Source organism: Neovison vison, chromosome 7 (assembly GCF_020171115.1).
Source record: "Neovison vison isolate M4711 chromosome 7, ASM_NN_V1, whole genome shotgun sequence".
Taxonomy (NCBI): domain Eukaryota; kingdom Metazoa; phylum Chordata; class Mammalia; order Carnivora; family Mustelidae; genus Neogale; species Neogale vison.
The window spans coordinates 131,462,047-131,486,929 of record NC_058097.1 but is presented as its reverse complement, the minus strand read 5'-3'; the positions used below and the strand labels follow the sequence as shown (position 1 = coordinate 131,486,929).

Sequence of the window (24,883 nt, the reverse complement as noted above, 5' to 3'; positions counted from 1 at the left end):
CGGTGCCTGAACGCCCAAAAGCGGAGGAGGCGGGGTTGAGACAAAATCAGGCTTCAGGTGCGGATTTCGTTAACCTAATGGGTAAACGTATCCGCTGATGCCAAGAATAAATTGTGGGGCCAACTAAACCGGGCGGATGTGAGCTGAGAGGAGTCAGCCGCTCGGCTGTTTCCGGTGTCTCTCATTTGCTGAACTGTCTTCGGATTTTCTGAAGACTTCGGGGGTGCGTGCGTGGCGGTGAGTGTGGTGCCGGCTGTGTTTTGTCATGCCTGCCTTTGCCTTCAAAAATAGTGAAACCGTATGAACTGACGGGCTTGTGCTTTGACCGTGCCTCCAAATGCGTGACCTTTGTTCTGGAAGCCGGTGTTACTCCATAGCACACCCCATTCCCCTCTCCAACTTTGGACCTGTTTGGTTAGCTCCCTCTTGCCCTCCAGACTGAGGGTCAGTGTCCAGGACTTAGTTAACATCTCTCTCTCTCTCTCTTTTTCTTCTGCGATTTGACTCCTTAGCCTCCTGAACGGCTACTGAGTGTTGCAACCGTCTAGACTAGTTTAGTTTTGGTGGTTTTTTCCCCCTTAAGGGAGTTAGAAAAAGGATTGAGCTGGTTTGATGTGTCCACTTTCAAACCTCTTGGATCCTGTGACACACCTGTAAAGCTGCCTAGTCCTGTGTAGTTAGTGTCATCCCAGGATTCAACAGACCTTGAAGGTAATCTGATCGCCTTACTCAGTTTCGCTCTAAATATTGAAAAATTCCAGGCATAAAATCTAATCCTCTAGGCATCTCCACGGCCTACAAAACACTTGGAAGCTCCAGGACAGGGAGGGCATGTCTTGCTGCCCTGTGTGGGAGCAGGCCTGGCTATGTAATTTGTGAGGCTCAGAGGAGATGAAATGCAGGGTCCCTTGTTCAAAAAGCGGGGGGAAGCGCCACTAAAAGTACTAAAATATAAGTGGGTCTCCTTTCTTCTGTATTATCTCCTTAGACTTGTCATGGTGTTTTAACTTTCTATTGTCAGTTATAATAGCATGTTAATAGCGCTATTATTATTAATAATAGAAATTTGCTGTTTAATGTCAAAGTAAAGAAAAATTTTAAATATAAATTCTTAGCATGAATTTTACTTCGTATAGCATGCAATGCCAGTTTTAAATACAAATGTAAGAACTAACCTGCAGGCAGAATGGGTGAAATTTCACAATTTCATATTTTGAATACAAAATATTTTGTAGCTCACACAGACATGTATTTTGTTCTTGCTAGAACGTGGAAACTGCCCAAAACTAACTCACCTATACTTTTTTATTTTTTTTTTTTTACTTCTTGATGTATGCTCATTCTACCAACACTATGGAATCCTGGGACTTTGAGTCTCGCAGAACTCCCACAGATGGTGGGTCCACCAGATTTCTGCACTCATGGGGTTTCATAAATGCTTTATGTGAATGAGGTAGCAAGGAATAGTGGTGGACATGCACCTTGCCCCTCTGGCCTCTGATCCCTCACAGGCTCCATTGTCTATTGGCCTTAAAAGCTCAAATAAAAGGTTAAGAATTTCAGGCTGGTGAAAACAGAGCATAAAACCAGTGCCATTCTGAGCACATGCTCCTGTGTCATTGTACTAGTTGCACACCCCTGAGGCCAGCCCTATCCCAGAGCCTTATGAGTCTGAAATACCGTAAATATTCAGTGAATAACTATGGCTGAACTGGTGCCCACTAGGAAGGCACTTGGAAGACAGAACCACAGCCCTATCTTCAGAAATCATGGCCTAGGTGGAGGAAACAAAGCAAACAGAGGATAATTCTGAGTACTGTAAGATGGCTCTTACATGTACAGATTCTTCCTTCGAGGAGCTGAAATGTGTCATTCAAACACAGGTTAACCCACATGGTAGAATGTGAGCATTTCTGGCTTTACAGTGGGCTACATTGGGTTTTGAGTTTTTTCTGCCATTTTAATAGCTGAGTGATCGTGAGTAAATAATATATTCTCTCTAGCCTATTCCTCTTTTGAAAATGAGATTTATAGTATCTATTTGGTGTGAGAGGTTCTGCGAGATTGTCAAGTGCCTAACATGGTACCTGTTATGCTGACCAGCAAGCTGTCAATAAATAGTTATCGGCTTGGTTGCTAGAGTTGGTCTACCCTGTTGGGCACTGTCTCTGCAGCTCCACTTATCCAACTTTTTCTTCCCTTGTCTAGACCCTCCCTTGTCTAGACCCTCCCTCTGGGTTACTGACTCCCAGCAATGGAATCTGGAGGGTAAATATCCTGTGCTTCCTATGTGGTCCTCCTAGAGCCACACCTGAGTTTATATTAGAACCTTTCTAACCCCCCTCTCTCATCACTCCAGCTCCAACCTCCCCTCCTCTCTCCCACATAAACACATTTATATACACATTACCACAGTGCCTGCTGGGCTGTTGGCTTGCCTGAAGTTCTACATTTCCAAACCAGCTATTCAACTGTATCCTCCCCCGGGTTGGGCTTTGTTTTTATTTTGGTGGGGAAAGGAAACAAACAAAAAAATCTGACCTTTTAAAGACAGCAAAGCGTGTAAAATTAGGATTGTATTTGAATTTAAACTTGCCTTTATTATTCCTTCTATAAACAGAAATAGCTAGAGTGCTTTATTTTCCTCATTATAAATAGACTATTGAGCAGATTTTGACTTTTTTTTTTTAAGATTTTATTTATTTATTTCACACACAGAGAAAACACAGCCAGGGGGAGCAGCAGAGGGAAAAGGAGAAGCAGGCCCTCTGCAGAGGAGGGGAGCCCAATGTGGAGCTTAATCCCAGGACCCCAGGATTATGACCTGAGCCAAAGGCAGCTGCTTAACACTGAGCCACCCAGGATCCCTGACATGTACTTAATTAGTATTTCTTGATAAAGAAAATATAAGATATTAACATTTGGAAAATCTAGGTGGAGTATACAGAAATATTTATATGTATTTTCTGTCCATCTGAAATTAATTAAAAAAAAAAGTTAAAATGTTTCATTCCTGAACAATTATAGATTGTTCAACTGAAAAATATGCTTGAAATCATTGGAATATGATTATATAGAACTTTGGGCCCATTATCAACAGTTGATATTTTATTTGGGAGACTAGATTATGCATATAATGTAATTTAAGGTTAATAAAAGTTGCTATTTGATGAAGTACTTATGTAAATGTTAAGTCCTAAATGTATGAGATTTGCATGTTTGTGGAGGATGTATTGTTTGAAATTATCATCAAAAGCAGAAACCCAGGGATGCCTGGTGGCTCAGTCAGTTTTAGGTTCTTAAACTAAGGTGTTCTTAAACACCTCAGGTTATGATCCCAGTGTTCTGGGATAGAGTCTCACATAGGTCTCCTTGCTCAGCAGGGAGCATGTTTCTCCCTCTGCCTGCTGCTCCCTCTGCTTGTGTGCTCTTTCTCTCTCTCTCTCTCTGTCAAATAAATAAGATCTTAAAACAAAACAAAAATCAGAAACCCAGTTTCTAAGAAACCTGAGAATCTTTGGAAAATTTTTTTTAAAAATGGGGGCAGGTGAGCTTTTCCAAGTGATACTGAAAGACCACCTTTTACTAACTAAGAAAGCTTGTAGCAGAGACTGTTGAGATTAATAATTAATGAGGTGTTCCATGAGAATCTGAATAGTGCTCTTAGAAACACTCTTAAAGGAGTTTTGCTTGCATTCTTTGTTGCAACTGGCTGAGATTCCCTGCCCACATTACTTTTGGTTGAGTTTTTTTTGATTCCTTCATTTTATTTACTTCCCTCTGCTTGCACAGCTTATCACCTGAACACTTAAGGTAAGATACTAATCTCTGTGGATCTATGCCTACCTATTGTAAAATATGCTTAGCATGCATATATATATATATATATATATATATATGTTTTTGTTTTTGTTTTACTTTATTTATTTGTTTGACAGAGATCACAAATAGGCAGAGAGGCAGGCATGGGGGGCAGGGGCGGGGCGGGGGTGGGGGGCCTCCTGCTCGGCAGGGAGCCGGATGCAGGACTCCATCCTGGATGCTGTGATCATGACCTGAGCCAAAGGCAGAGGCTTTTACCCACTGAGCCACCCAGGTGCCCCTGCTTAGCATATATTTTTAAAACATCAAACTATAATTGGTTAGGTCATCAGAATGATGGAACATTAAAGCTGCTTACCAAGAAAGTATTTTTATTTATTTTTAAGTAAAAGTAATTATTTGAATTTCAGTAGCTGCTCATTTGTAGAAGTTTGCATTTCTCTTAGTAATTTAAATTTTATTTTGTAGAAGTGATAGCCTAAGAAGCTTGTTTAAGTTTTAGCCTATCAAATACAGACTAGAAAACACAAATTATCTGTGAGAGAATTACTTGAGCGTCCTATACTGTTAGCTACAACCATTTAAACAGTTACTGAAAAACCTTAGAAACTACTTTTTGCTTTAGGACCTGTGTTTCTTAAACCAACCATTAGTAAACTGCATGTTTGAGCCACATATATGACTAAAGAAAATGAATCATGTGCCTTCTTGGTTTGGCATTTCCTTTTGTCTATTTTAAGTGTTGACTTTAAAGTATCAGTATTAAAAAAGGTTACTTGGGCATTTCTCACTTGGAATGTTAAATACTGGGAATTGTGGTTGCCTTTTTGTGAGGAAAGAAATATAAATGCCCTTTGCCCTTTTTATATAACTGAACTCTTGTGTTCCTTTCCAGAGCAACACTCTTCATGCACGGTGAACTCTTGTGATCATTAGCCTACCATAGCTTTGTGTGTATATCCTTATACCTAAAAAAGAAAGAAATGGCTTGTGCTGAGTATTCTTTTCATGTGCCAAGTCTCGAGGAGCTTGCTGGAGGTAAGTACACTAATAACCTTGAGTTTTTTAAATTATTCTAAGGAAAAACTTAAAAAATAAAAATATTCTAAGGTATGATTTATGCAATAAAATTTCCAGTGTAGAACTCATTTTCCTGAGGTGCCTGAGTGGCTGGTCAGTCAAGCGTCTGCCTTCGGCTCAGCTCATGATCCCAGGATAGAGCCCTGCATTTGGCTCCCTGCTCAGCAGGGAGTCTGCTTCTCCCTCTCCCTCATTTTCCTTTTCGATATCTCTTTGTACTTTTTTTTTTTTAAAGATCTATTTATTTCAGGGAGAGAGTGAGAAAGAGAGAAAGCATGAGCAGGTGGAGGAGCAGGTGGAGGGGCAGATGGAGAGGGAGAGGAAGAGGGAAAGTATCCCAGGCAGACTTTGCCCCGAGTGGTGCTGAGCTTCAGGCTTTGTCCCCTGACCCATGAGATCCTGACCTGAACCATAACCAAGAGTCAGATGCCCAACCACTGGAGCCACGCAGGCACCCATCTTAATACTATATTTAATGAGAGTCCAAAATTATGACCCCCCCCCCAAAAAAAACTAAACTCACCCATTTGAAGATTCTTGTTAAGATACCAATTTTACAGTGTGAAAATGAATACAATAATCTGAGCTTTAAGTATGTGTGATACCCAGAAAGTCACACGATTTTAACTTTTTACCAGTTACAATATTCTTTAAATATATAAACTTCTGTGGTATGTTAATCATGTTCCTAATATTGCTACTATTTCCCCTTCTCCTGATATGATAGACTGCCAATGAACTTGCTTAGATTTCTCTGCGTGTATTTTTATACATTTCCCCTTATTCAAATAAGAATTTAAGGCAGCTTCACAAGATTAATTAGGAGGGGTGATAGATAAGAAAAAGAAAAGAAAAATAGGAATATGAAATGAACCCAGGAATAGTACTAACCCAAAACTATTATATAGCCTGTCAGAAAGCTAACATTTATTTGACAGCCTTTAGGTTCTGATGATACCTAGATCCCTCCCTTTTCAGTGCACCCATCCTGATGGTTTGGCTGTCTTCCTGATAAGGCTGAAGTCAAGAAGTGTACTCGGGTTTACTTGGTTGTGGCTTTCTTCTTCTGACCTTCCTTTTTAGGTGGCAACTGGTAAACAACCTATATCACTAGTATTCTTTGCCTGTATTTCTTTTCTGTCTTCCCTGGTATGCTAGGATAGCCAGGAATCATTTCTTTGAGGGCCTTTCTACATCTGTCTCCTCTTGAGTGTTTGTGTTTTATGTGTCTTCTATATGTATAGGATATATTCAGTACAAAATAGAAATGGAATCTGAGTTTTTTGGCTTAAAATTTATTTTTAGTTTTACAGAAAGTCCTATAGCAAAAATTTGGTCTCTTTGAAATTGATAAAAAATAGATTTTATTATACTTCCATTTGCTGAAATCTTACTTAATCTGTTCATAAGTGTGGAGTCTTTAGTTTAGGGAGGGAAATTTTCCAGGCAACTTGGTTTTTGTTTTTATATAGATTAAGGATCTGGTATGGAATGTCTACATGGTTAGATTTAAGATGATTTCATGTTTTGGAGAATCTGATTCTATAAAACCTAAACTAATGGCTGACTACTCTCAAAGAGATTTTTGTGGAATCTTATCACCCTTAGAAGTACATTGCTCCTAGGGGCACCTGGGTGGCTTAGTGGGTTAAGCGTCCAACTCTTGATTTTGGCTCAGGTCATGATCTCAGGGTCATGAGATCAAGTCCTGTTTTGGGTGCCACACTGGGCATGGAGCCTGCTGAAGATTCTCTCTCTCCCCCTCCCCACTCCTCCTCTCTAAAAAAAAAAAGGAAAAAGAAGTACATTGCCCCTATATTTACAACTTTGAAATGTTTGCTTTTTTTACCTTTTTAATTGAGTTATATCTCCATTAACGTACACTAGTCTTAAGTGTACAGCTTGATGAACTTTAAAATGTTTACACCCATGTCACTGCCATCCAGACTGATATATATATAATATTTCCAGCATCCCAGAAGACTCTTTTATTTACTTTTCCAGTCAATATCTCTACCCAAGAGGTAGCACTGTTCTGACTTCTGTCACCTGATTTTGAAGTATATATAAGTGACGTTATATATACTCTCTTTATATATACTTCCTTGTGTCTTACTCCTTTTGCTTAACATTTTGTCTTCAAGTGTCAATGAAATTGTTGCATGTAACTGCTTACTTTCTAACATTTAAATATATACATTTCAATAGGTCTTGGGAATTCTGTCCCCAAAAGGAAGGTAGTCCTCACCTTAGTGCAGTGTTTATCTTCAGTGGTTTAAATTTCTACAGATTTGTAGTATTTTTATGGGGGTATTTGTTATTATACATTTGATTAATTGTGTGTCTAATGTCTAATTACATTCAATAGGAAGACCATTCCCCCGTCCCTTATTTTTTAAGTAAACTCTATGTCCAACCTGGGGCTTGAACTGAGATCAAGAGTCACTTGATCTACTGATTGAGCCAGCCAGGTACACCCCTCCCCCCAACTTTTAGTAATACATGTTTAGATTGGAAGTATGATACCCAAAATGTTGAGGGAAGATTTGATATACGATGGCAAATTTTTACCTAATGTTAAGTAACCTTTTTTCCCTTGTCTTTGTCAGTTCTGCAGAAGGGGCTAAAGGATAACTTTGCTGATGTCCAGGTCTCTGTGGTTGATTGCCCTGATTTGACTAAGGAGCCATTTACATTTCCTGTAAAAGGTAAACAATTTTTGCAATTCACTTTTTTCAGTCCTAATCTTTTCCTGAAACCAGAATTATTATGAAGGATCATCTTAAATTATCTACAAATAAAGGATATTGTCCCAAATTATAGACCAAATTATGCTGAATTTCTGTGCTATTTTCTTATATTGAGCAAATTTCATTTTATACTCTTTTTGGAAAATATTGTTTTATGCACTTCTGTTATTTTCATAGGTTATATAATGGCTATTCAATAGTCTAGAATCCTTGATATCACATGACAGTATTTTTTTAAAGATTTTATTTATTTATTGGACAGACAAATCACAAGTAGGCAGACAAGCAGGCAGAGAGAGAGGAGGAAGCAGGCTCCCTGCTGAGCAGAAAGCCCAATGTGGGGCTCCATCCCAAAACCCTGGGATCATGACCTGAGCCGAAGGCAGAGGCTTTAACCTAGTGAGCCACCCAGGCACCCCAACAGTTTTTTTTTAAAGATTTTATTTATTTATTTGACAGAGAGACAGAGAGATCACAAGTAGGCAGAGAGGCAGGCAGGGTGGGGGGGGAAGCAGGCTCCCCGCTGAGCAGAGACCCTGATGCCCCCATTAGGCACCCCCACGTGACAGTTTTGTTTTTAACTGTTGAAGTGACTGTTATGAAAACATAAATTTTTATGTTTTTATTTATTTATTCAATACCAGCAGGAATCTTAAAAGCCTTGTATTTGGGGCACCTGGGTGGGTCAGTGGGTTAAGTCTCTGCCTTCGGCTCAGGTCATGATCTCAGGGTCCTGGAGTCATGATTTCAGGGTCCTGGGATCGAGCCCCACCTCAGCCTGCATCAGGCTCCCTGAAGGGAGCCTGCTTCCCCCTTTCTCTCTCTTTACCTCTCTGACTACCTGTGATCTCTGTCTGTCAAATAAATAAAACCTTTATTTTTGAAAAAAAAAGCCTTGTATTTGAATCATCTGTGAAATACTTATTTACCAAGTGATCATCCAGCCAATGTTTAAAGTAAGAAGGGATATTAATATTGGTTAAGTAAATATAATTTGTATGATGGAAACCTATATTTGATATCTTAATTTTGACAGTAATCCTGCAAGGTCAAGACTAGCCCCAGTCTATAGATGAAAAGCTTAGAGAGGCTAAGCAAACTCAGTAGAAATCATAAGCTGGATTAAAATTAAGGTCTGTTTTGGGCGCCTGGGCTCTCTGCTCAGTGGGAAGCCTGCTTCTCCATCTTTCTCTGCCTGCCTCTCTGCTATTTGTGATCTCTGTCTGTCAAATAAATAAATAAAATCTTTTTTTTTTTAAAGATTTTATTTATTTATTTGTCAGAGAGAGTGAGCACAGGCAGAGGCAGAGGGAGAAGCAGGCTCCCTGCTGAGCAAGGAGCCTGATGTGGGACTCGATCCCAGGACGCTGGGATCATGACCTGAGCCAAAGGCAGAGGCTTAACCCGCTGAGCCACCCAGGTGCCCCTAAATAAAATCTTTTTTAAAAAAAAAAAATAATTAAGGGGTACCTGGGTGGCTCAGTGAGTTAAAGCCTCTGCCTTCAGCTCAGGTCATGATCCCAGGGTCCTGGAATCGAGCCCTATATCAGGCTCTCTGCTCAGTGGGGAGCCTGCTTCCTCCTCTCTCTCTGCTTGCCTTTCTGCCTACTTGTGATCGCTGTCTGTCAAATGAATAAATAAAATCTTAAAAAAAAATTAAGGTCTGTTTTGAAAGTCTGACCTTCTCCCATTATACCCTACTGTGATGAGCGATTTGAGATAAACACTCACACTACTCCCTCTTTGATTATGTAACTGACATCTTTGTTAAAAAGTAGTTTTGCACAGAAGTCCTGGACTCTGCTTCTTTGTCTGCCACGTACCGATTTCATTACCCTAGTTAAGCCAACTAATGTATTTGGGCCTCAGATATATTAAGATGGAGAGATTTGGCTTTCATGTTCCTTTTGGTCTTTCCAGTTTAAACAGTCTTTGATTTTAAATATACCTGTAAATGCTAGAAGTTTTGTGTTCCAGATGGCAAATTCTCTTTGTATCTTTTTTTTTTTTAAGATTTTATTTATTTGACAGAGGAGAGACATAGCAAGAGGGGGAACACAAGCAGGGGGAGCGGGAGAGGGAGAAGCAGGCTTCCTGCTGAGCAGGTCCAGGGCTTGATCCCAGGACCCTGGGATCACGCTTAACAACTGAGCCACCCAGGTGCCCTTTTGCTTTGTACCTTGAAAGCATTTAGCATAGTGCTTTTTTATAGCCATGCTTCTTCCAATTATAAAAGTAATCTATTCTCCCCACTACATAAGTAATTAATTAGTTAAAATAAAATGTAAAATCAGAAAACACAGAAAAATACAAGGAAAAGAGAAAATGGCTAACATTAATTCTGTCATCCAAAGAATTTTCTAGTCAATAATTTGTAAGCCTTTAAATTATAACACTAAGGAACCTAGATATGTATGTTTATATATGAATGATCTTTCACAAATGTAGTTAGGTACTTTCTACATTCAGGGCTTACTGAAGTCACCAGTGACTTTGGTATGTTCACTAGTATTTTCTGATCTCTCACATATTTCATAGTATCTGGCTGCTGTTGCCTGACATTTTCTCTCCCCCTCCTTGGTTCTTTTGCCTTTTCTTCCTTGGTATCTTTCCTACTTCCATATTCTTTTTTCCTTATTTTGCCTAGCTCCTTTCTTTTTCTGGCAGGCTCTTAAATCCTGACATTTTCTAGAATCCATTCCTTAGCCTCTTCTTATTCTATACAGTCTCTCCGCAGTTTTCCATCCACTCCTGTGGTTTTAAATTACTACTTGGATACAAGAACTTGAAATCTGCACATCTCACCTTGGTCTCTCTTTTTCTTAGCTATGGATCAGTAATTCCAGCTGTCTACAAGATATCTCTGCCTATATATACTAAGGATATCTAAAATTTAACTCATTCCTTCACCGTAGTTGCCTATTCTCCCTTGTTCTTTTTCTTAATTTTCTCTTCTCCATCTCTACAGCCAACCATTTTTAGCTCATTACTTGTATGTTCCCTAGACTACTAAAATAGTCCCCTAATGGTTTCCTTCAGCTTCAACATTACTGGGGGCACCTGGCCAGCTTAGTTCATAAAACATATGACTCTTGATCTCTGTGTCATGAGTTCAAGCCCCACATTGGGGGTGGAGCCTACTTAAAATTTTAAAACAAAAAGATAACTTCAACATTACTATCACTTATGAGAAAGATTCTTATCCATGAATAATTTCTCCTGATACCACAGAAGACATTTCTAAAATCCCTAATTATAAGTGGGATCTATAAAAATTTTGGACATTTTCCCTCTGCATAACTGAAGAAATAGAGCAATTATATCTACTTTACTTTGTGATAATGTTAGTGTGAAACTGACAAGACTACTTTTTTTTTTTGACAAGACTACTTTTACTCAAACAAAAGATAATTAATTCTCTCTCTACATTTGGAAAAAAAAAATAAAAGAATGGGCCTTTCCCAGATTGTGTTCTAGCTGTACCTATGATGTTAATTAAAAATGTAAGTAGAAAGTTAACAGCATCTGAAGTTATCTCTAATTACTTGGATTTCTATAAACAACCTTGGGAACAAACAACTTTGATTTCCTAGGTATGGATTTCTTAAGGAACTAATAACTCTAACAGAGCAAAATATTCTATATTAATATACAATTTTAACCAACTCCCAAAACCAAAATCACAGATCTTTAAAGGAATAAGTCATTACAGACTAATTCTAGAAATCTCATACAATCCAAACTTTGGCTTCAATTCTAGCTTTGCTCTGTTACCAACTTTCTGTTTCCTTTATGCTACCAACTATATCAAGTCATGCTTGGTTATGACAATACTGGAAACATAAGTAGTTAGAATAGGATAGGGATCATAGCTATTTTCATCATCCATCCCCTGCTACTTGTAAAACTGAGAACGGAAAAGTTACCTACTCTTAATAAATTAAATTAGTGCCTTTTGGCATTTTATACTTAAGTTAGATGTTTACCTGTTTTTAAGATGACTTTTTTTTTTAGGCATCTGTGGGAAAACTAGAATTGCAGAAGTAGGAGGTGTGCCTTACTTATTGCCTCTTGTAAAAAAAGAAAAAGTAAGTGTACTTTTGCTCTTCACATTCACATGAAGATTAAAAGAACTGGGTTGATTCCTCTTATTATTAGAAGAACCATGGACCAATATGGCAAGGAGGTGTTAATAGACTCAGTCAAAAAACATAAACCAAGAGAGCTGTATGAGTTATCATTTAAATAATATTTTTTCTTCTTGTATAGGTTTATGATATAAATAAGATTGCAAAAGAAATCAAGCTTCCTGGAGCTTTTATTCTTGGAGCAGGAGCAGGCCCATTTCAGACTCTTGGGTTCAACTGTGAGGTCAGCATACATTTAATTATTTTATTCTATTTTACTGATTTGACAGTTGACTTCTCTTTTTTTCTTTCATACCCCTATCAGAAAGTCTGCTTTCTGAATGAACTAAAAATTATCGATGTCACCTTTCTTCACAGATTTGATATTGTTTGATACAGATTTGGACTATAGCACAAGCTCTAACTGTTATGGAGCACAGACCTTTAATTTCAGATTTTCTTGGGGTCTGCACTCAGTGTTAGATGAGTGTGAAGTCCTAATGTGGTCTTCTGAGGACCATGGATTGTGAAAGATTTTAATTCTTACACATCAGAGAATTCCTAGCTTCACTATAAATCTTTCCCTTTGATATAAGAACAGCTTTTAATCAGAAGATGAATGGAATAATTAATAATCTCATTAATTCCCTCTTTCGGACTAAATAGTAAGGACCTACCCCATGGTATGATGATTACTTATGAAAGGTACTATCTATTTCTGTGTATGTTAGTATATTTATAACGTAAAAGCGTCACTGTTTCTTCACATCTCTTAAATAGAAGAGTGAAGGACCTCTTCAGTCTGCCCATTCCTTTACCTCTTCAGAAGTGACCATTAGTCAGTAGTCTTATAAGTTCTTTTGTAGAAAGATTAAAATAATTTACCCAGTGTTCAATATAGGAAAAAAACATTTTTAATCTAAAGTCATTTTAAAGCACAGTTTACAATGTTATAGAAACACTGTAAGAAATACTGTAAACGCTTTACAGAATATTTTTTCAATTTTTTGGATGTTTGTAAATCTTTAACATTTTGAATCTCAAATTAAATATTTCATACTTCATGTTTTCTTACTAGGTCCTGAAAATAAAATATCTTAAGTCGAGAATAAGATACTTCGTTATGTTACTCAAATATTCTCTTTGCATATTGATGTCAGGGTTAACTAATTTACTTTTCTTATTTACTTTTCTTTTTAGTTTATGCCAGTTATTCAAACAGAAAGTGAACACAAACCTCCAGTGAATGGAAGTTACTTTGCCCGTGTTAACCCTGCAGATGGAGGGTGCCTCCTAGAGAAATACAGTGAGAAATACCATGATTTTGGGTGTGCATTACTGGCTAATCTTTTTGCCAGTGAGGGTCAACCTGGAAAGGTGATTTTTTTGTTCACAAAGACACAGTATTCTCCAAAAATTCTCAGATAGCTAAAAAGTTGGACTTTCATTGCCACAAATATGGTTTTCTTAAGAAAAGTCAAAACTAGCTATGTCAGATTTCTTTCAATAACCCAGTTATGAAAGATTACTATGGTACTTATAGGCAAGGAGAAAGTCTTATTTAAAACTGAGGTTAAGGGGCGCCTGGGTGGCTCAGTGGGTTAAAGTCTTTGCCTTCAACTCAGGTCAAGATCCCAGGATTCTGGGATCAAGCCCCACATCGGGCTCTCTGCTCAGCGGGGAGCCTGCTTCCCCCTCTCTCTCTGCCTGCCTCTCTGCCTACTTGTGATCTCTGTCTGTCAAATAAATAAATAAATCTTAAAAAAAAATAAATAAAACTGAGGTTAAGAATACTCAGTAAGCAAACAAACAAACAAAAAACTTAGTAAGCAGTACCTTTTTTTCTGAGGAATAAAAGGTTAACAGAAGGGGCACCTCGGTGGCTCAGTGGGTTAAAGCCTCTGCCTTCGGCTCAGGTCATGGTCTCAGGGTCCTGGGATCAAGCCCCACATCGGGCTCTCTGCTCTGCAAGGAGCCTGCTTCCTCCCCTCTCTCTCTGCCTGCCTCTCTGCCTACTTGTGATCTCTCTCTCTGTCAAATAAATAAATAAAATCTTTTTTAAAAAAAAAAAAGGTTAACAGAATATTCATGTCTGGAGTGAGTAGAATACATGAGCCATTCAGTTGAAATAAATAGATAGTGCCTACCTGCAGTTAGTCTAGAAGAAATTTGTTCATTCCTGATGGATCAGATGTTGGTTGCTCTAGACAGAAGTGGTGGTAGCAAAATATTATAGCAAGGAGGTGGGAAGGAAAATTAATGCTTCACTTCATATTTACTTCCTGTAGAACACAAAAAGATGATTACAGTGTTAGCAGTTGTGAGCACTCTTAGATTTTTAAATAAAGGTAGCTATTTTAGCTACTTTGAAAAACAAAGTAATGACTTAAAAAGACCTGATTAAGGAGTGTGTGGGTGGCTCAGTTGATTAAGCATCTGATTCTTCATCTCAGCTCAGGCTCAATCTCAGGATTGTGAGTTCAAGTCTTAGGACAGGCTCCATGCAGGGTGTGGAGCCTTCTTTAAAAAAAAAAAAGAGACCAAATTAAGTGGAAGTAATACAAATCGAGAGTTTTAAGGGAAGAGAGAAAAAGCAATCACTCTCTCTCTCTCCTTCCCTCTGAATTACCAAAGGTTAACTAACCCCTTTAAGCCAGGGATTCTCAACCTTTTACCACCTTGACATATAAAGGTAAGAATCTCTAGAGCTCAGTTGAGGACTTTTGCTATAACTCTCTCTGTCCAAGAAAGCATGAATAAGACTTATTAGAGTGAATAATAATTTACTATATATATATATATATTTATATGTATATAATATATATCATTGATCAAGACAGGATTGAGACATCTCACTAAACTCCTGTGTGGGTGCTCTAAGCAAACAGGTGAATATTTGCTTTATGGCATTAGACTATGTGTTTCACTTTGATAGTTATTCACATAAAGTTTTGCAACTTAGGACAATGGTATGCATATTTATGTCCTTTCTAGGTCATTGAGGTGAAAGCCAAAAGAAGAACTGGAAAACTTAACTTTGTGACTTGTATGAGACAGACTCTTGAAAAACATTATGGAGATAAACCTGTAGGGATGGGAGGTACCTTCATAATTCAGAAGGGAAAAGCAAAGACTCACGTAATGGTAAGGGCCTTCATGTACATACATGCATGTGTATGTGGGTATGTATGAGCATATACTTAAGATCTTAGGATTTTTTAATATACATTGAGAATTCTGTCCTTAAAGATACCCTGTACCTATACTTTTACTATGATTGTATTACTTTAAAACTTAAAAATGACAAACAATACTGTAAATTACACTGTGAGATAATGTCTAACTAGGGTCTTTTTTTCTTTCATGTTAATAAATTAAAACTTTCTTTTCATTCCATTTGTTTTTAAGATCCAGAGAGATGTGAGTAGAAGCCTTAGACATGGATTATCATTGTTATTGCCAGAATTCCAAATTCCATACATAGACTTTGTTATTAAGATGGTTGTGGTAGGGACATCTGCATGGCTCAGTTGGTTAAGCAGCTGCCTTCGGCTCAGGTCACGATCCCAGGGTCCTGGGATCGAGTCCCACATCGGGCTCTTTGCTTGGCAGGGAGTCTGCTTCTCCCTCTGCCTCTCTGTCTGCCTGCGCTCGCTCACTCTCTCTCCCTCTGTCTCTGAAAAATAAATAAATAAAATCTTAAAAAAAAAAAAAAAAGATGTTTGTGGTAGATGGGATGCCTGGGTGGCCCAGTTGGTTAAGCATCTATCTTTGACTTGGGTTGTGATCCCAGAGTGCTGGGATCAAGGCCTGCATCAGGCTCCTTGCTCAGCAGGGAGCCTGCTTCTCCCTCTGCCTGCTGCTCCCCCTGCTTGTGCTCTAACAGGTAAATAAATAAAACCTTTAAAAAAAAAAAAAAGACAGTTGAGGTGTGGTGCCTAGTGGCTCAGATAGTTGAACATCCAACTCATTATCGGCTCAGGTCATGATCTCAGGGTTGTGAAGTCAAGCCCAGCATTGGGTTCTGCGCTGGGCATGGAACCTGCTTGGGATTCTCTCTCTCCCTCTCCTTCTGCCCCTCTCCGTCTCTCTCTCTCTCTTTCTCTCTCTCACTCTGACTCGTTCTCAAAAAAAAAAAAAGATGGTTGTGGTTTTGGGGAAAGCACTCATTATGAGATTTATAATCTGACGGGCTAATTGCACCAGTTTAGAAGACATTAAGGATGTATTACTATATAAAGCAAGACCTGGGGCATTTGGGTTTTAAAATTATTTTTGGAGGTGAATGAATCAATAGTATTTAAGTTATTACAACTTAATTTCCTTTCTGTTTTTTTTTTCATTAAAATCATCAAAAGTTGTTTGGTTTTAATGTTTTTTATCCTGATAATTTTATTTTTTATTGTATTTTTTAAAAGATTTTATTTATTTATTTTAGAGAGAGAGAGAGTGAGAGAGCATGTGCGTGAGTGGGGAGGGCCAGGGGGGAAAGGAGAGAGAGAATCCCAAGCAGACTCCATGCTGAGTGTAGAACCCAGTGTGCTCAATCCCACAGTCCTGAGATCAGATCTGAGTAGAAATCATGAGTCAGATGCATAATTTACTGAATCACCCTGGCATCCCATCCTGATAACTTTAAATAGCAAGCCAGTTGATTTTGCAAAGAAAAACACAACACTGGGAAAATACTTAACTTTCCAAATTATTAGAAACAGAATTTCAGGGGCACCTGGGTGGCTCAGTGGGTTAAAACCTTTGCCTTCAGCTCAGGTCATGATCCCAGGGTCCTGGGATCAAGCCCCGCATCGGGCTCTCTGCTCAGCAGGGAGCCTGCTTCCTCATTTCTCTCTGCCTGCCTCTCTGCCTACTTGTGATCTCTGTCTGTCAAATAAATAAATAAAATCTTTAAAAAAAAACAAAAACAGAATTTCAGATAAATCTATTCATAAATACCAAACAATTATAGGATTTTTAAATATGCAAGTATACAGTACTTCATTACTAACTATGGGCATACCTTGTTTTATTGTGTTTCACATTATTGCATTACACAGATACTGCATTTTTCATAAATTGAAGGTTTGTGGCAACACTGCATCAAGCAAGTCTTTTGGCACCAATTTTCCAAGAGCATTTGCTCACTTCCTGTCTTTGTGTCACATTTTGGTAATTCTTGCAACACTTCAAAAACTTTTTCATTATTATATTTGTTATGGTGATCTGTAATCAGTGATCTCCAATGTAACTATTGTAATTGTTTTAGGTCGCCACAAACTGCATCCATATAAGATGGACAACTTAACCAGTAAATGTTGGTATGTTTTGACAGTTCACCAACTGGCCATTTACGGTCTCTGTCTCTCTCTTTGGGCCTCTCTGCTCCCTAAGACACAACAATATTGAAATGAAGCCAATTAATAACACTACAGTGGCCACTAAATGTTCAGGTGAAATGAAGAGTTGCACCTCTCTCATTTTAAATTAAAAGCTAGTAATGATTAAGTTTAGTGAGGAAGGCGTATCAAAAGCCAAGAAAGGCCTAAAGCTAGACCTCTTGTCCAAATAGTTAGGGAATTGTAAATGCAAAGGAAATTTCTTGAAGGAAAATTAGAAGTGTTAGTCCAGTGAATACAGAAATGATAAGAAAGGAAAAACAGCCTTATTGTTAATATGGGTAAAGTTTTAGTGGTCTGGATAGAAGATCAAACCAGCCACAACATTCTCTTAAGCCAAAGCCCAATCCAGAGCAATCCTATGAAGGCTGAAAGAGGTGAGGAAGCTGGAGAAGAAAAATCTGAAGCTAAGAGAGGTTGGTTCATGAGACTGAAGGAAAGAAGCTGTCTCTGTAACATACAAGTTTGAGGAGAAGCAGAGCTTGCTGATGTGAAAGCTACAGCAAGTGATCCAGAGGCCTAGCTAAGATTGTTACTACAGGTGGCCACCCTAAACAACCGATTTTCAATGTAGACAAAACAGCCCACTGTTGGAAGAAATAGCATCTAGGGCTTTCATAGCAAGAGAGGAGAAGTCAGTGCCTGGCTTCAAAGCTCCAAAGCACAGGCTGACTCTCCTGTTAGGAGCTAATGCAGCTGGTGACCTGAAGTTGAAGCCACTGCTCATTTAGCATTCTGAAAATCCTAGGCTCCTAGGAATTATGCTAAATTTACCCTGCCTGTGCTCACCAGTGGAACAACAAAGCCTGGGTGACAGCATATCTGTTTACAACATGATTTACTAACCATTTTTAGTACACTGTCAAAACCCACTGCTCGGAAAAAAAAATACTCCGTTCATGCTCATGGACAATGCACCTGGTCACCCAAGAGCTCTAATGGAGACACACAACAAGATTAGTGTTTTCATGCCTGCTAACACAACATCCATTCTGTAGCCTGTGGATCAAGAAGTAATTTCAACTTTCAAGTCTTACTATTTAAGAAATACATTTTGTAAGGTTATAGTTGCCATAGATTCATGGCAGCTCAGGTCAAAGTTGACTGAAAGCATTCTAGAAAAGATTCACCATTCTAGATGGTATTAAGAACATATGTGAGGGGTGCCTGGGTGGTTAAGCATCTGCCTTCAACTCAGGTCATGATCTCAGGGTCCTGGGGTCAAGTCTTGAGACTTGAATGGAGAAGTCACTTCAGATGTGGTGGATCCAGGGAGAGAACTAGATTTAGAAGTGGAGCCTGAAAATGTGACTGAATTGCTGTGATCTCATGACAAAATTTTACGAGATGAGGAACTGCTTCTTATGGATGAGCAAAGAAAGTGGCTTCTTGAGACAGGATCTATTCCTGGTAAAGATACTTTGAAGATAGTTGAAGTGACAACACAGGGTTTAGAGTATTACATTAACTTAGTTACTAAAGCAACAGAGGAATTACTCCAATTTTCAAAGTTCTCCTATGGGTAAAATGCTGTCGAACAGCCTCAGATGCTGCAGAGAAATCATTCCTGAAAGGAAGAGTCAATTGACGTGGAAGACTTCATTGTTGTCTTATTTTAAGACATTGCCACAGCCATCCCAGCCTTCAGCAAACACCACCAGCCTGATCCCTCAGCAACCACCAACTCAGAGGCAAGACCCTCCACCATCAAAAAGGTTATGAGTCACTGAAAGCTCAAATGATGGTTAGCATTTTTTAGCCAGAAAGTATTTTTTAAGTTAAAGTATGTACATTTTTAAGACATAATGCTACTGTACACTTCAAAGGCTACAGTATAGTGTAAACATCACTTTTACATGCACTGGGAAACCAAAGCATTCACTTGACTTGCTGTGTTGCAAATTCACTTCATTGCAGTGGTGTGGAACAGAACCCACAGTAACTCCAGTATGCCTGTAGTTACCATAATGCACATCATATCTCTAAAACTCACCCATCCTGTGACTGAAAAGTTTTTGTGCCCATCGACCAACACCTTGTTTTCCCCATCCCCAGCTTCTGGCAACCACCATTCTAGTCTCTTTCTCTACATTGAACTGTTTAGATTCCAATAAGTGATATCATGCAGTATTTGTCTATGTGTGGCTTATTTCACCTTAGCATAATATCCTCCAAGTTCATCCATGTTGTCACAAATTATGAGTTTTCCTTCCTTTCTAAGTCTGAAAAACATTCATCTATATATCACCATTTTATATACATGCACACACATATATAATTAAATCATACACACTCACATAAAAAGTTTTAAACATATTTAAAAGATTTAAATGAAAAGATTCATTTATGAGAGAGAGAGAGAATGAGAGCGAGCATGAGAGGGGGAAGGTCAGAGGGAGAAGCATGTCCCCTGCTAAGCAGGAAGCCTTATGTGGGACTTGATCCCGTGACTCCAGGAACATGACCTAAGCTGGAGGCAGTCGCCCAACAATAGTGCTCCTACTGAAATCTTTTTAAAGATTTTGGGAGTCACCCAGGCTCCCAAAAAACATTTTTTTTTACCCATCCATCCACTGATAGATATACCCAGAAGTGGGAGAAGTGGGATTACTTGATCATATGGTTCTGTTTTTTGAGGAAACTTCATACCATTTTCCATAATCATTGTACCAGTTTACACACCTACTAATAGCATACAAGGGTCCCCTTTTCTCCATATTTTTTTTTAATAATTGCCATCCTCACAGGAGTGAGGTGTGATATCTAATTGTTTTGATTTGCATTTCCCTGATGATGAGTGATATCGAGCACTTTTTCATTTACCTCTTGGCCATTTGTATGTCTTCTTTGGAGAAATGTCTAATTCAGTTCCTTTGTCTGTTTTTTATGGGTTGTTTTTTTGCTATTGAGTTGTATGGGTTCCTTGTATATTTTGGATATATGGCTTGCAAATATTTTTCACCATTCCATAAATGGTCTTTTCATTTTGTTGATTGTTTTCCTTTACAGTGCAGAAGTTTTTAATTTGATGTAGTCCCACTTGTTTATTCCTTTTGTTGCCTGTACTTTTGATGTCAAATCTAAGAAATTATGGTGAAATCCAAAGCCTTTTCTCTTATGTTTTCTTCTAAGTTTTATATTTTAGCTCCTACAGTTAGGTCTTTGATCCATTTTGAGTTAAGTTTTGTTTACATATATGTTAAGGGTACAATTTCATTCTTTTGCGCATCAATATTCAGTGTTCCCAGCACCATTTTTTGAAGACTCTCCTTTTTCCATTGAATGGTCTTGATACCCTTATTGAAAATTATTTGCTGTATATGCAAGGGTTTATTTCTGGGATCTTTATTCTGTTCCACTGATATTTAGGTCTGTCTTTATGCCATTGTCACTGTTTTGATTACTTGTAGTAAGTTTGATGTCAGGAAGTATTAGACTTCCAACTTTCTTTTTTCCCTCAAGATTGATTTGGTTCTTCCGGGTCCCTTGTGATTCCATATGAATTTTATGATGGATTCTTCTCTATTTCTGCAAAAAACTTATTTGGGATTTTGACAGGGATGGCACTGAATCTTTAGATCACTTTTGGTAGTATTAACATCTTAACCATATCCAGTTCATAAACACAGGATATTTTTCCTTTTTTTATTTCTTTTTCTTTCTTTCTTTCTTCTTTTTTTTTTTTTTTTTTTTTTTTTAGTATATGTGCTGCCGAAGTGAGCATGTTATTTTTCCATTTATTGGAATCTTTTTATCTTTTTTAAAGATTTATTTTAGAGAGTGTGCACATGTGTGCATGTATATTAAGTGTGGTGGGGGGCAAAAGGAGAGGGAGAGAAGCAGACTCCCTGATATGCCCTCAGAGCTCCTTGTGGCCCTCCTAGTGGGGCTGGGGGTCCATGGGAGAGGGGGCTCAAGGGGTCAGTGGGGGGCTGCACATAGGGCTCGACTAAGGGCTTGATCTCCAGATCCTGAGATCATGGCCTGAACCGGAATCCAGTTGGTCACTCGAAAGACTGAACCACCCAGGTGCCCCTGTTGAAATCTTTTAAAATTTCTTTCAGCAATGCTTTGTAGTACAAGTTTTTGCCTCCTTGATTAAGTTTATTCCTTAGCATTTTATTATTTTTGATGCTTCTTCCAATATCTAATGCCTTGCTTCCCCCTCCCCCCACCCATCTACTGGTAGCAGTATGAGATTTAAAATTAGGATGAGGATATATTTCCAGGAAACTGAGAGGCTATGAAAAACAAAAAGGTAGTAATAGACTCCTTCCTTCATTTATTCATTCATACATTTTAGCTTATATGCTTGATTGGTGATCCTTTTGAAAACTAGGGTATGTAACTTGTTTTGATTCTAAAATAAATAAATATATAAGAAGGCTTAAATTTTAAACTTCATGAAGTTATATATAAAATTTTAATAATACTCTATATATTTATAATGATCTTTTATTGTAGCCTGCAGAATTTTCTTCCTGCCCATTGAACTCTGATGAAGAGGTGAATAAATGGTTGCGCTTTTATGAGATGAAAGCTCCTTTGGTTTGTCTGCCAGTTTTTGTCTCCAGAGACCCGGTAAGCTTATGTCTGTTTCCCATATTGCCATATCATACAGTGATAATGCTTAATTTTTAGGCTATTCTTTTGAAATTAGGCACTATTGTGTTGTTATTTAAGAGCTAGGATAGTCTTCAGAATTATCATGAAAGATAAGGGAGCAGGTAGCTAACCACCTTATGAATTAGGCAGGGCAGATTTTACCTTTGAGCAAATGAAGGCACAGGTATTTTAAGTAACACCCAAAGTCATGTTATTAAATAGTAGAATCAAGACCAAGATTCAGGTCTCCTATCTTATTTGTTGCTCATTATACAATTCATTATATTTTAATATTATACACTAGAAAAAGATGTAATACAGACCAATTCAAAGAAAGTAACTACCAGAATACTGACTAGTTCATATTTTTGATCCAGCAATTACATATACATTCTAGGAATTTATCATTAAATATATGCAAAAGTATGTGAAATTATTAATTAAAAAAGGCTAGTCATGAAAGCATTACTGTGATAGAATTGGAAATAATCTAAATGTCAGTTGGGAAGTGCTATGTATGTACAATAGAATGCCATGTAGGTGTAAAAGAAAGAAGACGCTCTTTTATAATCTGATACCCTAAGATCTCAAGTGTATTGTTGAATGAAGAAAAGCAATATTCAGCACAGTATGTATAAGGTGCTACTATTTGAGTAAAAATTACAAAAGTAAATCTTTTTCTGGAAGGATATATAAGAAACTGCTTACATTGGTTGCCTGCAAGGAAAGGGAGTAAGTAGTAAAGGCAGGAGATGGAAAGACACATTTTAATGAATATATCCTTCTTCACCCTTTGAATTTTGAATTAAGTGAATATGTTACTTACTTAAAAAATAAAATAAAAACTATTGTAACATTAATAAAAAGATCTCCTTCTCCCTTAAACAAATTTTATCCAAAATGATTTGAATGCTAATGATAGCTTATCTGTTGTCATAGGGGTTTGATTTGCGATTGGAGCACACTCATTGTTTTAGTCATCATGGAGAAGGTGGACACTACCATTATGATACTACCCCAGACACGGTGGAATATCTTGGATACTTCTTGCCTGCAGAGTTTCTATATCGCATTGATCAACCAAAAGAGACCCATTTATTTGGGCGAGATTAAGTCAAATGAAAAAGAAATAACTAAAGTTAACTAACTCATTAATTGATACTACTATAAAATCCAATAGAAATGATCTCACTACTTAAATCCCATTTTTTGATCTTTAAGTGAAAGGTATGTTGACATTTACACTATTGTTTCGTGGAACTAAGAGATTTTTGGAAACCAAGATACATAATGAAAATGTTCTTCATTATTTTTGTATTCTTTAATAATAGCAAAATCAGTCTTTTGTTTATACATTAAGTATAAAGACGATCAGGAATCATGATTTATTCCTACTGTCTACTGGTAATAACTTACATTTGTATAACATTATTAAATTTTTCAAATTAGTCTCATAACTCCTAAGTGGATATTTCTGGGTATAGAAACAGTTTTGCAAATGTTGATAGTTGCTGAGACTTAATACTGAATTTAAAAAATCCATTTCAGAAATCAGAGTATACTTTTTTCCATGGAATAAGGTGGGCCAAGGAAGCAACTTTACCCCTTTTGCTGGGGCTGAACCATACTCAGAAGTTTGCAGTTTGCCTTTCACAAACATTGGCAACTAGGTGGTAGGCCATGGTGCCCCTTTGTTTGGCTTGCCAATTGGAAGCAGTTGGTACCTTGTCAGTTATTTGCCAGAAAGAAAGGGAAAAGAAACAGCATCAAAATACAACACTGAAGTGAGTTTACTTTAATTTACCAATGAGGCTATTGCTAAACATGACCACTGTCCTTTGTAAAATAAAAAATTATACTATTTTACTGATTGTAATTATCAAAATTTTCCTCAATATTCTTCTATAATAATTGTTAGAAAACAACTGTCTAATCTTAATCTTGCTAATGCTAATCATGTGCAAATTTAGGAGTTCTTTAATACCAAACACATACTAAATCTTCAAAAAATATTTTTTGATTGTCTTCTTCGGATGTTACCTATAACATGTCCTGTAAGTATAAAATCCTAAATGTTATTTTTAAATAAGTACCAGTCTGAAGCAAAAAAATGAATAAAAATTTTATATTCACAATATAATGTTTCTTTTTAATATCTTACCTCCAGATGGAAAAAAATCTTACTGTTCATTGGTGTAACAAAAGCGTATTGGACACCTACTCTGCCCACTGGGATATGATCCAGGAGGGGAAGGGCTTTGTTAACCAGTGTAGCACTAATGCCTTTAACAGGGCCTGGCCAAAGCAGGCATTCAGTATTTGTTGAACGAATGAGTGTGTGGAAGGTTATGCCAGATGCTTCACCATATGTGGGGCTCGATCACTCAGTCATTTATATAACAGGGGAAAACTCACAATAAACAGATATAGAAGATGACAAATGGTATTAAGGCCAATTAAAAAAAAATAAAGTGCAGGGTGGACTGTTGTGTCCACTTCACATGTGACAAGATGGACTCATCACCCAAAATTTGGTTTGGATGTTGGATGAAGTCACACACAGCCCAACAGGGTATGGAAGGATTTACTGCTTGCATAATGAGGCTTTCTGGGGAAAGCAGGACCGCTCCCAAAGAGGTCCAAAAATGGCTTGAGAGAACAGGGAAAGGAGACTGACTTGGGCTTTTTATGGTGGTAAAGGTTAGGGCCAGCATGATGATTCCATATACAGTTTAAACTTCCCAAAGTGTCAAAGAAGGAGCAGCCAGGTTTATCAGCATGCTCAAATATGGAACAGAATGGCAAGAGGGAGGAGCAAGGCTTAAAAGCTGTCGGCAGTCAAACATAAAAAACGCCATCAGACTCTTTATTACCTGATTTCTATAAAGGTAGATCAGGAAAAGACTCTGGAAGAGAGACATTTTAGCAGAGACCTGCAAGAAATGAGAAAGTGAATCATGAAGTTATTTAGAAAAACATCTTTCCTGGTAGATTTAAAAGTCCAGAGGCAGGAGGGGACTTTGTATGTTTAGGAAACAGTAGGGCCCCTGGGTGCTCAGTCAGGTAAGCATCTGCCTTCGGCTCAGGTCATGATCCCAGAGTTCTG

At 37.8% G+C, this 24,883-nt stretch overlaps 1 protein-coding gene across 5 annotated transcripts; it reads left to right on the top strand.

The window, feature by feature from the left end:
* The first annotated feature begins 14 nt into the window (after positions 1 to 14).
* On the top strand, positions 15 to 23,912 carry C7H11orf54 (chromosome 7 C11orf54 homolog). Of its 5 annotated transcripts, none has more exons than XM_044258310.1 (9): positions 15 to 237; positions 4,718 to 4,860; positions 7,512 to 7,610; positions 11,667 to 11,740; positions 11,922 to 12,023; positions 12,980 to 13,156; positions 14,774 to 14,923; positions 21,637 to 21,753; positions 22,717 to 23,912. In XM_044258310.1, exons 2-9 carry the CDS (start codon positions 4,806 to 4,808, stop codon positions 22,888 to 22,890), a joined length of 948 nt encoding a protein of 315 aa, XP_044114245.1. In that variant the 5' UTR covers positions 15 to 237; positions 4,718 to 4,805; the 3' UTR covers positions 22,891 to 23,912. The 5 variants fall into 5 exon arrangements, with proteins under 5 accessions (XP_044114245.1, XP_044114248.1, XP_044114247.1 ...); XM_044258312.1 differs by lacking the exon at positions 15 to 237 and adding an exon at positions 505 to 711; XM_044258311.1 differs by lacking the exon at positions 15 to 237 and adding an exon at positions 3,687 to 3,813.
* Positions 23,913 to 24,883: the final 971 nt, after the last annotated feature.